The 17192-nt window shown below is 66.5% G+C and overlaps 2 protein-coding genes across 2 annotated transcripts in view; one reads left to right on the top strand and one right to left on the bottom strand.

Annotated features, from left to right (window-relative positions):
• The window catches only part of GNAZ (G protein subunit alpha z), a 30599-nt gene extending 14249 nt beyond the window's left edge, over positions 1–16350 (top strand). Inside the window, exon 3 of the mRNA XM_055404960.2 lies at positions 14531–16350. Within this exon, the coding sequence (XP_055260935.1) occupies positions 14531–14875 (345 nt within the window). The 3' untranslated portion in view covers positions 14876–16350. The remainder of the gene's footprint in view (positions 1–14530) is intronic.
• Positions 1–17192, bottom strand: part of RSPH14 (radial spoke head 14 homolog) — a 50158-nt gene that overhangs the window by 21764 nt on the left and 11202 nt on the right. The gene's annotated exons all lie outside the window — the stretch shown is intronic.

The following is a 17192-nucleotide window of genomic DNA, read 5'->3' as shown; positions in this document are numbered from 1 at the left end:
GCTGGGCCCCAGGCTGAAGCCACTGGGGCTTGACAGGAGCTGCTGGGCAGGCTGGGAGGCAGGCCCCCGGCAAGGAGGCTGGGCAGCGCCCTGCAGGCCCAGCTAGGCAGGAAGCCCTGGGCGCCAGGATCCCCAGTGCTGGAGGCTGCTCAGCTGCACAGGGGTGGGTGTGGCGGGGCTGCCCCCCCAGCAGAGGGTCTGAGTCAGGCAGGACCCCTGAGCAGAGACCTGGAGTCGGCCCTGAAGAGGTTTCCAATCCCGGCGTGGGGGACCCAGCCAGCCTGCAGCCCCCTGGGCCAGCCCATCTCTCTCCCAGCACTGTGCCCGCGTTCGCCTGCCCCCACTTCTGGGTCCGGCGTGTGGTCCTGGGCAGCAGTGGGGTGAGGCCAGGCTCCTTGCCGAGCACGGCCGAGGGCGTGGGGCCACCTGGACGGGTGTGTGCCCACCCGGGCTCGCCTCTCGGCTCTCTGGCACTGGCTTGTTTCTGCTCCCTCGGGGCTGGCTGGTGGTGGCCCCGGGCCCTGAGGCCTTCTGGACGCCTAGATCTCCAGGCCGCCTCCTCTGTCGTCTCTGGGACTGGAGGACAGGCGGGGTGAATTCCCTCAGCACCGGGTGGGGTGCCCAGGCTGTCGGCTGGCACGTCCTGCCGCAGAGCTTGCACCCTTAGGAGTGCTGGGTCAAGAGGGGCATGGGGGGCTGGGCCCTGGGGCATCTTGTGTTCCACAGAGTCATGTGGCTGCCCTGTCACCTGCCCCCTGCCCTGCCCACCAGGTCTCGGCTCAGGCATCACGCCTGCCCGGCGGGCACCCACACGATGCCATTCCATACACCAGGGCCCCGTCGTGTGTGGGCAAGCGGCCACCTGTCTGAGCCCAGTGGACGACCAGGTGGGCAGGCGGCTTCTCCGAGGCCCGTGGGTTGTCCCAAAGGCCCTGGGGCCGTCACAGTGTTCCCTGGAGTGAGAGACTCCCAGCCTGCCCCCATCCTGGGCTCGGCAGGCCTGGGGAGGTGACTGTTCACCAGAAAAGGAGATTCTCAATGAGAAACTCAAACAGGGCTGGAAATTCACTGGATTCCAAGTGGTTCTGACCTTTCATGCTCCACCAGCAGTATCTCGATGGAAAACAAACACTGCCGGGTGGAGACAATGCCGCCCGTGAGCCCCGCCGCCGCTGGCCACAAAGGGGCTGGCTGCCAGGGAGAGGGTGTGCAGGGCTGCTCCCCTCCGCCCCGTCCCTGCCTTCGCCTTTCCAAGAGCCCCGGTGGAGGCTGGGTGGCCCCAAGGAACCAGAGGGGCCCGGGACCCAATGCCAGGCTCTGGACGTGGCCCCGCGGAGCTCCCCCCACCCCCTGCTCGGTGTCTGCAGCCTTGTCTCCCGCCTCCGGGCCCCCTCCTGCCCCCGCCGGCTTCTGCGACAGCGTGTTGCCAAGGGTGACGTCAAGACCGCTGAGCTCGGGGCGCGTGCAGGGCAGCCCCTGGGAAGGGGCAGATTCCGGGGTGTCCGTGGACCATAACAGCCCGCGGATCGCAGAAGCCATGCCCAGCCTTGGGCGCGATGCTAGGCCCTCATCCCAGGAGGATTTTACAGGTCCTGAGTCGGCCTGGGCCCCATCCCCCGTGCGGGGCTGCCAGAGCTCAGCCCCAGGGTCACCGGTGGACGCCGTGGGGCAGTGCTGGAGCCCAGGTCCCTGTCTTGGCACAAGGACAGCTCGGAGGCCGAGCCCACCGGCCCAGCCAGGCCGCCCTGCCCCACCTGCCCTCTGTGGAGTCCCCTTGCCGCCTGGCTGCCGGCCTCCGCCTGGGTGGAAAAGACAAGGAGCTCAGCTGTGCCCCCTGGAGTGTGCCCTGCAGGCAGGACCCCAGCACCCTGCTGTCAGCCTGCTCTGGCCTCGCCCCGGGGGCCTGCTGACGGACTTAGGGCTTCTGCATGGCGGGGCACCCAGAAGGGATGGGCGGGGCGGCCGCAAGGTGTGGGTTCTCACGGGAGCACCCTCAGTGGCTCACCGGCGCAGTGGACTGTGGTGCTGTCAGCAGGCTTGCTGTGCACCTGCTGTATGCCGGCTGTGCGCCTGCTGTGTACCTGCTGTATGCCGGCTGTGCACCAGCTATATGCATGCTGTGTACCCGCTGTGCGCCTGCTGTGCGCCTGCTGTGTACCTGCTGTGCGCCTGCTGTGTACTTGCTGTGTGCCTGCTATATACCTGCTCTGTATATCTGCTGTTTGCCGGCTGTGTACCTGCTATACACCTGCTGTGCACCTGCTGTTTGCTCATGGCATACCTACTGTATGCCTGGTATATACTTGCCTTGTGCCTGCTGTATACCTGCTGTATCCTTGCTGTGCGCCTGCTGTATACCTGCTGTATCCCTGCTGTGTGCCTGCTGTGCACCTGTTGTGTACCTGCTGTGCACCTGCTATTTCCCTGTCGCGTACCTACTGTATGCCTGGTATATACTTGCCTTGCGTGTGCCCTGCGCCTGCTGTATACCTGCTGTGCACCTGCTGTGTGCCTGCTGTATATCTGCTGTGTGCCTGCTGTGCGCCTGCCATGCGCCTGCTGTATACCTGCTGTGAACCTCCTGTGCGCCTGCTGTATTCCTGCTGTGCGCCTGCTGTATACCTGCTGTGTGCCTGCTGTGCGCCTGCTGTGGGTACCAGGCCCAGGTGGGGCCGCGTGCCATGGTGCGCCCAAGCTCCCAGGATCCTGGGGCTGAGGTGGGGGCGCTCAGCCTGGCACAGCCGAGTGTTGTGTCTGCAGGCCCTCTCGCTGCCCGGGCTCTGCGCCCCTCGGGGCCGGCGGCGCGTCTCGGGTGGCCTCACTCTCTCACTCTCTCCTGCCGGACCTGGTGTCCGCGCTGCTCCCCGGCAGTAGTTGGTCAGCCGTGCCTTCTGTGTCGAGGGTCTCGGGGGCGGGGCCGCAGGGACCTGCTGTTTAGGGGTCAGTGTGTGCCCAGGCCTGTCCAGCGGCCCCTCTTGGTCCTGTGGAGCCCCTCCCTACCCCCAGATGGTTGGCAGGGCTTGGCACACAGTGGAGTGCCACAGACGTGGCCAGGGTCAGGAAGAGCCAGTGTCTGGGGCCCTGGCTTCTAGGGCGCAGCTGAGAGGGAGCCCCCACAGGTGCCGCTGAGGGGGGCCGCTCCAGGCTATCCTACAAGTTCTGTGACCCACCACCCGACAGCACGCTTTGTCCTGTAGCCCCGAAGGGCACCTGTCTCAGTGCCGTAAGATCATCGTCGCGAAGCAGTGCTGCCCAGGAGTGCGGCAGACCAGCCATCGCCTGCTGGCGACGGCAGGAGGCGTTTGTCCGACGGATGCAGTTGGAAGGGGGAGACATAGGCGTGGGCAACACCCAGCTTAGATTGGAAAGGGCTTGCGCACCCTCCAGGGCCCTTACCCAGCCAGCTCCGCAGACGGGGAGGCGAGGCTGAGCTTACCATTGTGGGCCCGGGCCTGGGAGCCAGGGTGCGGACAGCGAGTGGGCCTGGGCAGGGCTTGAGCGGCCGTTGGGGTTGGCGCCACCCCAGCAGCATGCCCCTCGGAAGCAGGACCCCCGGGGGCCCCAGCGGAGCACACCCCGCCCCCTGCCTCCTGCCCCCAACCTGGCTGAGGTCACATTTGGAGGCCACCCGCCTCCCCAGCAGGCTGCGGTCTCCCCTGCAGCTCCTTCCGGTTTCACGGGAAGCCAGGGCCACACGTATTCTTGACCTCTGCACACCACATTGACCCTGGGACTGCAGAGGCCCCCTGAACTGGAGCCCGAGGTGCAGGCAGCCCCGGGGGGCTGGGTCCCTGATGAGGCCGTGCTGGCACCTCCCGCCCAGCTGCAGCAGGCGCAGGGCTCAGCTGACCATGCTGTCCCTCCCCGCCGGTGTCCCTGGCGTGCTCGGCCCGTCCCTGACTCTCTGTGGCCTGTCACTCCTCCCAAGGGGCCATTGGGGCTGGACACACGCTCGCGGCCCGGAGCCGCTGCCGATGCTCGTGGGCCCTGGCCACCTCCGCCCGGGCGCCTCCAGCCCTGGCACCGCCTGGGGCCCCTGCTCCTCCGCCTGGCCCTTGTCTCAGCTGTGCTTGGCAGAGGGGGCATCCAGTCCTCCCCTCTCAGGCCCTGGGCTTCACTTCAGGGCAGGGGAGGGTGGGTGGAGAGACAGCACCCGCGGTGACCCTCCCCTGGCAGGGCAGCCTCCCCGGCGCCCGTGCGCAGCCCTCGGTGGGCGCGTGCCCGCTGACATTTCAGTCCTAGAAGGAGCCTGCCCCACCCTGCCCCACCGGCCGCTCCCAGGGCTGCTGCCTCCTGCTCCCTTGGCGCCCAGCGTCTGCCAGAGTCCATCCTCTGCAAGCGGTCAGCTGGACAGAAGGATGCCCGCCGCTCAGCAGGGCCTTCCTCCAGCCCCGCTTCTCACGCTGGGTCCTTGTGGGCTCACCCTCCGTGGTGGCCGCCTCCTGCTGTGACCCTGGGGGCCCCCCGAGGCTGTCGCTGGGCACAGCGGGGCAGTTGGGACGCCCCCCACACCCTCCACCCCCGGTCGCTCTGCCTTCGCCGTGTGACTTGGTGGACTCTGCTGGGGGGTATCCACGTGTTCTTGGGTCCTCACAGGCGGGCAGGGTTAGCCTCTGGCCAGGTCTTGGGCTCCATAGGCAGGGCTGCCCCGCCACGCTGCGCCCCCGTCCTCTGAGGCTGGTGGACATCACGTTACAGCCTGAGATCAGCCAGGTGAGAGTGCTGACGCTCCGGCCACCCCCACCCAGGCGGACGGGAAACGGCCCCCAGCCTCCTCCAGGCAGTGGATCCCCCGCGTCCCTGCCCGGCAGGCTCAGTCTTCAGCGAACTACGGCGCTTGCCGCCGGCTCTTCATAGAGCCGGGCCAGCCACCCCCCGACCCCTCGGCGCCCCCCTGCTCTGGGCCTGCAACCACATGTGTCACTTCTGCTCACATTCGCCCCGCCGGGGGATGGCCCTTTGCCAGAGTGGTTCACGCTCTCCGCGGGCGGGGGAATTGATGCTGTGTGCAGAGGGACCACCCAGGAGCAGGGGCGCTGCTGCGTCCGTCAGCATGTTCGCGGCTCGCCCCGGGGTCCCCCCACCCTGAGGACAAGCCCTCCTTCCTCCCCTGAGATCACACGGGGACCGCGTGGCACAGCCCCTGGAGGCTGAGACTGGATTTTGTGGGGCCAGGAGGCAGCCCCAAGCAGCAGCCAGGGGGTCTCCTGTCCCAGAGACCAGCGTTCAGGCAGAAGGGCCCGACACTGGGGCAGGGCCCGGGGCAAAGCTGGGGGTGCTGGCCGGGGCTCCGCCTTGCCGAGCTTGCCAGGGTCATGGGGAGGCTGGGGGCCAGCCCCTCAAGGCAGGACTGAGGGGTTTGGGGGGCCCCCGGGGGAGTCCAGCCACCGGGCCTTCATAGCGCCCAGCTCTGTCTGCATATGTCCCCCAAGCACGTCTGTGTTCAGCAGGACCCCAGGGCAGAGGACCCTGCCAGCTCGCAACCACCAGGCCAGCGGGGTAATTAACTTCCTGAGCGTGTTCGCTCTGCTTCACACACACACACATACTCATCAGAGCAGCCCTGGGACTTAAGACACAGGTTATGATTGTTTTAAGGGGTTTCTGTAACCTGACAATTGCAAAACCGCTCCTCTGCTTACCAAAAACAGGCTGCAGGGAGCAGGCTGAGACCTCCGGGGGCCCCCTCGGTGGCCTTGGTGCTGACAGAATGTGGGGGGCGGCCCCCAAGGCCCCGCCGGCTCTTGACAGCCCAGCGTTTGGGTTAAGGTCTGAATACAGTCAGCGCCGCGGAGGGAGCCCCCGATGGAGCAGGTGCCCCGCCCTGTTCCCTGCACCTGGCTCCCTACTGGACTCGAGTCCTAGATCCAGAGCCGGGCTCAGCAGCCCCGGGGTCCTGGGCTGCAGCACACCCCTCCCCGCCTCCTCCCCCGTTGGGGCTCCTTGTCTCAGGCACTGGCTCTAACATCACAAACAAAAACCACGGGGGATCACCCAGCGGTCCTGGGCTCAGGCCCTGAGGTTCCCGCTGAGGCTCGCTCAGGCTGCAGCCCCGGACACCTCTGCTGTCTTTCAGCGACCCTGCCGGCGGTCCTGACCAAGGAGGCCCAGGCCTCCTGTGGCCAGCCCTGGGTTCCCCAGAAGCCACGGCCTCCAGGCTTGTGTCTCCAGCACCTGGAAACCCAGCCTGTAGGCAACGGCCAGCTGCTGAGGACAGAACAGACAGGCCCGCGCTTACTGTGTGGCCACCCCCTGCAGCTCACCTGCAGAAGGACGGGACCCCAGGAGGTGGGAGTGCAGGCCTTGGCCAACGCGGGTCCAGCCCCGCCTTTCTGCTTGCAAAGCCGGGCGGCAGGCCCACAACTCGGGGACAGGACCCAGTTTTGACATCCGCCATTCTTGGCGCCTGTGTCTGGGGCCCAGGGCTCTGGGGCTGGCGCTCGGACGAACACTGCCAGGCACTGGAGCGTAGACACTGCGCGGCCCCCGCATCCTCCCCCTGGCCCAGCGTGCTGGCTGGGAAGGCTGTGGGAACCTCAGGCCGCCTCCTCTTCTCTCTCTCTCACAAGAGAGCTGGACGCACGGGTGGGCTGGGCCCCCACAGAGCACGAAGCCCCCCAAGGCCAAGGCCAACTCACCACAGCGTGACTAAACTGACCCTCGGAGCCTGCTGGTGGCCATCCTGCTGGCCCCCCGCCCCCGCAGCGTGGCTCAGATCTGCCAGGGTCAGGCTGCAAGTGCCCCTCTCCAAGGCCAGAGGCCACACCAGGTGGGGATGGAGGCGCTGCTGGGATGCGCTGTCACCGGGCGCTCCCCTGATGCCCAGACCTAGCAGGCTGACTGGGGTCCCGGCACAGGGCCTGTTCCCCCACCCCGGGGCCTTCCAGCCCCGCCGCAGTGGTGCGGGGCTCCAGGGAGGGCAGGGTGCTCTGCTGGACAGCCGGGAGCCCGTGGGGGTGGGAGAGCAGACCGTCCCCGAGGGCTGTGGAGGGCCTGGGCGGGGCCCCCGCGTGTGATTCCAGCCCAGCCCCAGGCACAGCCACTGTGGCCCCACGGCCCAGACGCTTCCTGCCACACTGCTGTTTGCCGACACGGCCCAGGGAGTGATCCAGGGAGTCCCAGCTGGAGAGGGCAGGTTTCAGGGACCCACCAGGGAGACGGTTGAGGAGCACATCCTGTCTGTCTCGGGGGACTGTGGCTTGGAAAGCAGACACGGGGCCCCGCCTGGCTTCCTCACCCCCTTGCCTTCCCTGGGCAGGGGGCTGTGGGGCTTGGAGCACCTCGCGGGGCAGGGGCTGGGATCAGCCATGGTGCCAGCCTCCTGGGCGGAGTGCCGGCCACTGCCCCGGCCGGATCAGCATTCCCCGGCCCGGCCTGCCGTGGCCCCAGGGTCCTCGGGAGGCCCTTGGCCACATGTGGGCATCTTCCTGGGAGAGGCTCTGTCACCTTGCTCAGTCTCTCGGCAGAGCTGAGGGCCCCGGCCCAGCCCCAGCCTGCCCCCAGCTGATGGAGAAGCCAGCGCTGGGCAGTCATGACCCAGGTACCCGCTAAGGGTGAGCACTTCTGAAACCGTCTTGTTGGCTCCAGGCAGAGGTTTCCCACTGAGGTGTCTCCCCACCCACTGCCTTTGCTTGGGGAGGGCTGGCCCAGGGCTTCAGGAGCCTCACCTGCTGGACCATGTCAGGGCCATGTCAGACAAGAGGGCTGGGCCCCCGGGGTCCCCCTTCTGGTCCCAGGGGGTCTGTCAGCCCCCCGCCGGCTCTCCCGCAGTTGCAGCGATGGTCTGGATGTGGGCCAGGCCCGCCCGCACCTGCGTCCCACCGTCGGCTACTTTCTCATCAGTGACGCACACTCAGGGGTTGAGGAGGCATATGCCTCAAGCTGGCAAGGTTTAAGACGAAAACAAAAAGCAGGCAGGTCTCATTTCAGCTGAAGCCCAGAAGGACGGGGGCTTTGAAGGAGGCGTCTTCTCTGCAGGGCGAGGGTGGGGGGCGTTGGGGGCAGGGGGGACAAAGTGAGGGCAGGTGGGACCCAGAACCTGGGCCCCATCAAGGCTAGCACCCGCCCTCTCTGGGCCCGACTGGCCGGGGCGGGGAGCAGGGTATGGGGGCTCCGTGCCCCTCAGGGCAAGTGCTCCACACGTGGCTTTGGGACTCCTGGTGTCGATCCTAACTCGTTCCCCGCCCGCGCTACTGAAGTTCCACGTTGCCCACTGCCCCTGCCTGGGGCTCTGCTGGCCACCTGTGGGCTCAGGAGCTGTCATTTCTGGCTGTGAGATCCCGTCGGTCTTTGAGGTTCAGTGAGAGCAGGGCACTGCTGCGTGCGTCTGGGGCATGGGGGCTGGCCGGTCACACCGACTCCTAGTGCACAGGTGGGCAGGGCCCCCGCGTTGGTCCTGAGAGCGGGATGGCAGCCTGCCCTTGTGGCCATGGACTGTCCCCGCCCGGCCCCCAGGGACTCAGGGCGCCCCCAGGCCAGCGTGGCCGTGGCTGTGGAGGATTGAGCACGCTTGTCCTGAGGCGCCCTGGTGGGATCCAGGCCGCAGTCCTTCCTGTCTGGGGGCTGGGGTCCCTGTGAGGCTGAGGTCGCCTTCATGCAGACCTCTAAGCCCCCCTATGCAGATGGCTCATCCCAGCTGGCCGAGCCTCCCCGTGGGGGGATCTGGGACCTACTCCTGGGGAGGGGGCACTGGGCAGGGTGGTGGGGGCATCCGGCGAGCTGCCCCAGGCCAAACTTCTGCTGCTCCTGGCATGTTCGGGGTGGCTTTTGGGCCATCAGGGCCTGAGCACAGCTTCCCCGCAGCCTGTTATCTTGTTTAAACAGCCCTGCTGTTTGAAGGGGCAGGCCTGGCCACACGGTTACCACGAGCTCCACAATTGTCCCAGGAGAGTGGGCAGGGAATGGGCCTCCAGAACACAACACCCCCCACCCCCTGCGAAACCCCATCTGTCGATGGCCCCAGGCCTGTGGGGCCCAGCAACCCCCACCCCGCCTGCCCAGGATGCAGGGAGCCACCCCCTGGGGTGGGGGCAGGCTGGGCCCTTTGCTGAACCCTCTTCTGGCCCCTGGGGATGGGGGTCCGAGGGCTGTGAGTGCCCGGGAGGTGACAGTGAGAGACGCACACTCCCCACCCCTGCGTGCCAATCCCAGTGCTGCTCACTGATCCCCATTCTGATCCCTGATCCCTGACCCCTGACCCAGACCGGGGCTGCCTGTCTGCAGGGGGCGGCAGGCACTGGGGGAGGGTCAGGAACCTGGCGGGGGGCACACAGAGTCGTGGAGTCAGGTCCCGGGGCCACAGTGCCGGCCCCAGGCAGGACGGTGCCCGTCTGTCTTGGCCCTGGGGCGCACGGGGTCGAGGGCCACGGCAGCTCCAAGGGCTCGCGGGTTCCAGACAGACGAAGAAGTGGCGGGTGGCCTCGCTCGGCCCACTGCCCCCGTACTGACTGCGGCTTCCAGGCTGTCCCCGCAGGCCAGCCCCGGGCCCCGCGGGGCTCCGACGCCCATCAGCCTCAACACGTGGGCAGCGCTGACTCCATCAGCCTGGACGCGACCCAGTCATCCAGCTCTTTTCCCCAGGCGCTGGGAGCAAGGTTTAGGGTGGGGGCTGGCCGGGACTGCAGGTGGCTCCGGCCGGCAGAGGCTCTCCCTGGGGCAGAGGGGCCCTCAGCCCAGCCCCTACGTGGTGTAAATGGGGGATGCAGGGAGGAGCGAGGCCGAGCCTGCGGGACGGCTGTCCTGGCCAATGCGGCCACCGGGTGCCCTGCGGTAACTGCCCCATCCCCCGCCCACCGGAAGGCCCACCCACCAGCAGCAGGTCCCCAGAAGGACTGCCCCCTTCCCTGCCCCGTGCCCGGGGGGGCCATGAGGTCTCCTGAACCCCTAGGTGCCCTCCCCCACTGCCAGCAATTAGACAGCGGTGGACAGTGCCGCCTGGCTGCCAGCCAGCCCCAGCCTCCATGCCCCTCCCAGAGGGCCGCCTGGCCCAGCCTGAGGGTCTGGGTCTGTGACGCTGTGCAAGGCTGAGGGCGGAGGCTGTCTCCCCAGTTGCAGAGGAAAGGGCAGGACTGCGCTCAGCCACCCTGGTGGCACAGACTTGGCGGTGGGAAGGGCCCGAGGGGCTATGGGTGTTCCCAGGCCCCCTGTGGGCAGGCTGACGGGACCGTGCCTGCCCCCGTGTCTGCATGGGGCGGTGGTGACTGCACGCTGGCCGGGGTGAGCCAGGTTCACAGCCCTGCCCTCCTGCGGACTTGTCCACAGGGGCACGATCCCTGGGAACGGAGGTCTGAGTCGCCGCCCCAGGCCTCCAACGTCTGCCTCTGGCCACCCCCTCCCTGTCCCCAGGGGTTCCTCCTGCCTGTGCCCCTCCCTTGAGGACTGTAGCCACAAGCCAGGTCCTGCACCTCCAAGCACACCCTGCCCCTGACACACGACAAGCTGGAGCCCAAAGGGAAACGCACGGCAGAGGATGATGAGGACCTTTAGTGGATGCTGGGTGGGGGGTATGGGTCGGGGGGAACCCGGGGCTTCCAACCACCAGGCAGCCTGCGATCTAGGCCTGGTCTCTTTCCTGGGGAGCCCAGGGCCAGGGGCACCCCAAGTGCAGCCTGTACCTGCCCCCACCACCTGCAGCCTCCCAGCAGGGCCCCCAGGCTATCCTAGACTTTTCTGCAGCTTTGCTTGGAGACAGTGCAGCTCTCTCTCAGCCACAGGCCGCAGCCCCCACTGGGGTGACAAGCCTGTCTGCACAGCTGCAGGTGCAGCTGATACGGGTCCCCCGCCAGAGCCCCTGTCGGCACCTCGGGGCAGACAGGGTGCGAGGCTGCTGCCCACTCGCCCTGCCCTCAGCGGGCTCAGGGTGGGCCAGGGAGGTCCCAGGGGCTCCTCCCACCCAGGACACAGGGCTGTCTGGGCCTCAGCTGCCTTGCAGGCCGTGGAGGAGGGGGCTGTCAGGGCCACACTGAGCAGGAGCCTCACACCCTACGGGCCACCCAGCCCGGAGTGGGCAGAGGCTCCGCTGGTCCTTTGTTTATAAGGTGTCGCCTAGATGTCCAGCCCCGGATGGACTCTGCCCGCTCGGCTCACTGAGCCAGGTGCCGCCAGGCGCCCCCGCTGGCGGCCCCCACCCTCGGCGCCCTCAGAGCCTGGCACTGTGGTGAACAGAGCTCATTCATGCCCGCAGCCCAGCCTCCCCGCCTGAAAAGCTGGGTTCACGGTGCCAAGAACAAATACCCAAGGCTGGTCCTGCAGCAGGCAGACCAGGGCCTTCCTGGACCAAGACCTCGTGCTGGGCCCCAAGGAGCCCGAGCGAGGGCCCGGGCCACACCCCGCCGCCATGTCCCCTTGGGCTGCCTGCCGCCCCGTCCTGGCCACCAGGACCCCCTGCCCTAGGACATCTGGCCTTGCGTCTCCAAGTCAGCGCATGATGGCTGCTGCGGGTCCTGGTGCCCGGCGTGGGGCCTCTCAGCTTCCTTTGGGGGTCCCATTCTGCGCCCAGCCCTTGGAGGAGGACGGCTGACAGAGCCCCCTTTCCCGGAGGGGGGGGCGGCAGGCCCGACACACAGCTGGAGGCTGGCAGGGCGGGGTGCCGACTTCCCTGGGAGGCCGAGGAGGCATGAGGGAAGCCAGCTCAAGTGGCAGAGGGTGCGGAGATGCTGACGGGCCGGGGTTTCCGGGGGCCCCTGGAGGGGTTGTTGGGGTGGGAGGAGGTGCTGGGGGCCCCCACAGACAGGTGACCAGTGGCCCACACACCCTGGCCCTCCTCCATGTCCCCCCTGCCTGCCACCCAAGAGGCCAGAGATGCTGTGAGCTGACAAGGGAGGTACCCTCCCTGTGGGGGTGGGTGGGCCCCCGTTCCCTCCTGCCCAGGGGCTGGTCAGACCGCACTCGTGCCAACAGGGTCCCACCCCCCACCACTGCAGGGCAGACCGGCAGAGCCCCGAGTGACCCCTCGGCAGGCGAGCTGGATGCAGAAGCTGCCTGTCTCCCCCCGCAGTGACCCTGATATCCCAACACCTGCTGCCCCCCGCCCTGCACTGGCCCACCCACCCTGGAACCCCGCCACACGCAGGGCCCCCCGGCCACTTGGCCTCCGGTCTCTGGGCTCCGGCACTTGCCTGAGACCAGAGACCTGCCCGGCGAGCGGGCGCTCGGTGGTGAGTGAATGCGTGCTCGTGGCCGTGCTCGTGGCCGCGTCTGTCGTTTATCTTACATGTGAGTCCTGGGGCCGGGAGCACCCTGATTAAGACGTCATTCCCATGAAACGACAGACAGCTCCGCGCGGGTCCTCTCCACGCGGCCTCCAGGAGTCCATTAGCGCTCCTTACCACCCAGTGCCAGGCGGTGCTCCTGGACCCCCAGCTACGGTGAGGGGGCTTCATCCTGCTCTCAGACATGCTGGGGGGCCGGCACCCTGCATCTGTCTGCACAAGGATCACCCCCTAACACATACATGATCCCCCCAACACACCCACACGATCCCCCCACACACATACAAGATCACCCCACACACACCCACACGATCACCCCCTAACACAGACACGATCCCCCCAACACACACCCACACGATCCCCCCACACACATACACGATCACCCCCAACACACACGATCACCCCCACACACCCACACGATCACCCCCACACACACCCACAGGATCACCCCCCAACACACACGATCACCCCCACACCCACACGATCACCCCACACACAAACATGATCACCCCCCAACACACGATCACCCCCCAACACACACGATCACCCCACACACATACATGATCACCCCCCAACGCACACAGTCACCCCCCAACACACACGATCACCACACACACACACACGATCCCACACACACATACACGATCCCCCCAACACACACGATCACCCCCACACACACCCACACGATCACCCCACACATACATGATCACCCCCAACGCACACAGTCACCCCCCAACACACACGATCACCCCCACACACACCCACACGATCCCCCCACACATACATGATCACCCCCCAACGCACAGTTACCCCCAGCACACACGATCACCCACACACACACCCACATGATCCCCCCAACACACACCCACACGATCACCCCACACACATACATGATTACCCCCAACGCACACAGTCACCCCCCAACACACACGATCACCCACACACACACCCACACGATCCCCCCACACAGACATGATCACCCCCCAACGCACAGTTACCCCCAACGAACAGTTACCCCCAACACACATGATCACCCACACACACACCCATACGATCCCCCCAACACACACCCACACGATCACCCCACACACATACATGATTACCCTCCAACGCACACAGTCACCCCCAACACACACGATCACCCCCCCACACACCCACACGATCACCCACACACACACCCACACGATCACCCCCAAGACACACCCCCACCATGACCTGAGACAAGGCTCTTTCTAACGAAAGCACAGGAAGGGTTTGGGAGACCAGCCTCCCGGGTGGAGCGCAGGGCCTGGAGGCCATGTCTCCACAGTGAGTGGGTGGCGGCGGGGTCGGGCAGTGCCTTCTCGGCAACTCAGATGATTCCGTCAGATCCTGTACGTCTGAGAGGGCTAGGCCTCTGGGAGGTGAGGGCTTTGTGGGCGCCCCCGGGCACCGCCCCCCCCGGGGCCAGCAGCACTCCACATCTGCCCCAGAGGGCGGGGAGCCCCGAGCTCCTGGCTGGGGGACTGGGAGCACATTTCTGGCCCCTCCAGGCCTAGGTTTCTTCATCTGCAGAATGGGGAGGATAAGGTCAAGGGTGGTGCGGGCGGGCCGGTGCCCACCGTCGGCGGAGCTTCCCTGTTCATTGCCGCGTGCCCACCGTTGGTGGAGCTTCCCTGTTCATTGCCGCGTGCTCAGAACAGCCCTTCGTCTGACACCTCAGCTCTAGATTGGCCCCACACTTGGGATGCTCATCTCGTCCATCTTAAAACACAGGGCAGCTCACCACCCGCAGGCATCCCTTTAGAAGCAAGGTGATCAGTCGGCGGGGGGCGTGGGGGAGCAGGTGAGGGCCCTGGGCTTGAGAGCCCACAGGCTCCACGGCATATCCTTGGTCCTCGTGGGGAGGTGGGAGGGACCCCTGGGGCCACACTGCGGTCACGGGGTCTCTTGGGGGCCATCCTCACCCCCCGGGGGCGGTGGAGGGGTCCTGTGTGTGGCCCCAGGTGAGCACTCACCCAGCAGGGGCCGGGCTGGCCCAGCTCCACCCTGGAGCCTTTTAGGAACACAGGCCTCCGCGCACATCGCGGACTCCCTTGAGGCCTGATGGCTGGCTGGATGGAGGCTCCCAGCCGGCCCACCCCGAGCAGGCGTGGCTGACCATGTGCTGGCTGCAGAGGGGTGTGGCGAGGACGCCCTCTGTGGGAGGCGGGGGCCGGCCTGGGAGGGGGTTCCCAGCCGGCAGCCCCGAAGGCACGTGCGGTCAGTGAGCCCTGGGGGGCTGTGCGGGGCATGGGGCCTGCTGGGGCCCGGCTGTGCTGACCGCCCCCCGCTCCCCCCAGAGCCGGATGGCCGAGAGCCTGCGCCTCTTCGACTCCATCTGCAACAACAACTGGTTCGTCAGCACGTCCCTCATCCTCTTCCTCAACAAGAAGGACCTGCTGGCGCAGAAGATCCGCCGCATCCCGCTGACCGTGTGCTTCCCCGAGTACAGCGGCCAGAACACCTACGAGGAGGCCGCCGTCTACATCCAGCGGCAGTTCGAGGATCTGAACCGCAACAAGGAGACCAAGGAGATCTACTCACACTTCACCTGCGCCACCGACACCAGTAACATCCAGTTCGTGTTCGACGCCGTGACCGACGTCATCATCCAGAACAACCTCAAGTACATTGGCCTCTGCTGAGGGGGCCGGCGGGGCCGCGGCGGGACGGGACACCCGCCCAGGGGCAGAAGACGGGGGTGGGGGCCGGGCGTGCCCCCAGCCCAGCCCTCGCCCCGTCTCTGCAGACACGACTATGCGGATAGGTCGTTAGGTAGGTAGACACACTCACACGTGCGCGCACACACACACGCACACTCTCTCTCTTTGCAAACGGGCAGGCTCCCCGCCTGGCCGAGGTCCCGTGAAGGCTTGAGGAGCTGTCGCCAAGTCCGTCCCCCAACCCCCAGACCCTCCCGCCTCGTCACTCTGCCTTTCCGACGTGGCCCTGCTCTGTGCAAGGGACCACGGGGCTGGGCAGCCGGCTCCCTGGGAGGAGACCCAGAGCCTGGGCCGTGCTGCCCCCATGGGCATACACGGACACCAGGCCCCAGGCTGGCCACAGCACTGACCAGCCCTCTGGCCACTCACCGCCCTTTTTAACGCGCTTGGGGAACACGCAGCAAAGCCACACGGTGACCCACGTGGCGCGGCCCGCTGGGCTCCCGCTTCTCTCCTACAAGTCGGACGTTTTATAAAACCGAACCCTGGTTTTTCTCCTCTGATATACTTTTTTTTTGGGTCAAATCTCGTGGTGTTTCGCAGAGATACAGAAAATTTCCAATGCAGTTGAGTATTCTTTTTTAAACGCAGATTTTCAAAACCTATTTTTTCTTTCCCCGCTCTGGGTGGCCCTTCTTGTGTCTTGGCTTGCTGAGTGTCAGAGTTGTCACCGGACGCGTCTGTGCGTCTGCCCGGCAATGGCCTTGGGGCCACGTTGTCCACACACCGTGCAGCGTCCCCTTGTCCCTGGTGCGGCCTCCGCTTCGTTTTTCTTTCAGAAAATAAACGTGCCATGTTCACAGAAGGCCCTCCACTGCGGGAGCGGATGGATGGACAGTAGCTAGGCGTCTCGGTGTTTAAAACAGTAAATGACCTGTGGCTTCTCCGAACATGAAGGGACAGGAGTCCCGAGGGGCAGCCGGCCTCCTGTGAAGGCTCGGCCGCCTGAGGGGGGCCCTTCCTGCCCGCGGGGCCGACCCTGCCATGTGGACAGCCCCAGCCGAGAGCTGCCTGCAGAGCCCTCGCCAGGCAGACCCCCTCTGGGCCCTTGTCTGGGACCCCGAGCCCGAGGTCGGTGCCCAGAGTCACAGCTGAGGACTTGAGGGATGTCGTCGAGGGGGGCCTGAGGAGCTGGGGGATGGCGCGAAAGTCCGAGATCGTCTCCTTTACAAAATAAAATACCCTGAATGAGGCAGGCCTCGTCCCCGAGTGCTCTGTGTGCGGCGCGGGGTCGGGGGACGGTGACCATGCCCAGGTCCCTTTTCTCTGCCTGCTTCCTGCACGCCTTTAGAAAAACCGTCTGGAGATGAACGTCAAGAACTAACAAGCCCAGCGGAGACAGAGGCCTGCCCGCCTGTGTGTCCGAGGGGCTGCGATTGGGGACGATGGGGGCTCCGGCCCAAGCTGCTCAGTCACCTGGACCCCCTCTGCCCCGAAGACACCATGTCCAGGGTCAGAGTCATCCCTGCAGAGCGGGCTGGCTCCCCAGCCCAGCGCCGGCTGACTCGCCAGGGTGGGGAGCAGCATGGCCGAGGGTGGGAGACGCTCCTCAGGAAGTTCATCCTCATTGCGTGGGGTCCTCCAGGGTGTCAGTGGCGACCCGTTTGACAGAGGACGGAATGTGCCCAAGGTCAGGGGCAGCGGAGCCATCCTCTCCAGAGGGGCAGAGAGGGGGCCGGAGGCCAGTGCTCCCAAGGCCTGGGTCTTCGCTCAGCTCTGCCCCTGGACGGCCGCGGCAGGAGCCCAGGGGTGGGGGGGGCACAGAACCACCCCAGAGCGCCATCTCACACGCAGGACCCGGCCCGAAGCCCAGAGGGAGGGACGCAGACACAGCATGTGCAGGCCCCCTGCTCATCCCCAAGCAGGGAAACCCCGGGGGAGGGCTTTTGTATGAGAAGAACCTGCTAAGCTCTTTGAGGCTTATTCTGTGCTTCCATGCCAGCTGGGATAAGAGCCGTCACCTCACTGTGAGCATCTTTGACTAAAAGCACACAACTGGAGGGAAACGGAAGGCGTCTGCCTCCTGCCCTGATGCGGCCAAGGAGGGGACAGGGTTCCCTGCGACAGCCCCCGGCCCTCCCACCTCCCCAAGGAGGGGACAGGATTCTCTGCGACAGCTCCCGGCCCTCCCACCTCCCCAAGGAGGGGACAGGATTCTCTGCGACAGTTCCCGGCCCTCCCACCTCCGCCTTTTGTCTGCTCAGCTCGTCCTCTGACCAGCTGGTCCCGCTGCTGAGGC

The sequence above is a fragment of the Moschus berezovskii genome, chromosome 19 (assembly GCF_049115385.1).
Source record: "Moschus berezovskii isolate FMDL1 chromosome 19, NW_MosBer_1.0, whole genome shotgun sequence".
NCBI lineage: Eukaryota > Metazoa > Chordata > Mammalia > Artiodactyla > Moschidae > Moschus > Moschus berezovskii.
Note: the sequence above shows the minus strand (reverse complement) of the source record. Positions and strands in the feature narration are given on the sequence as shown.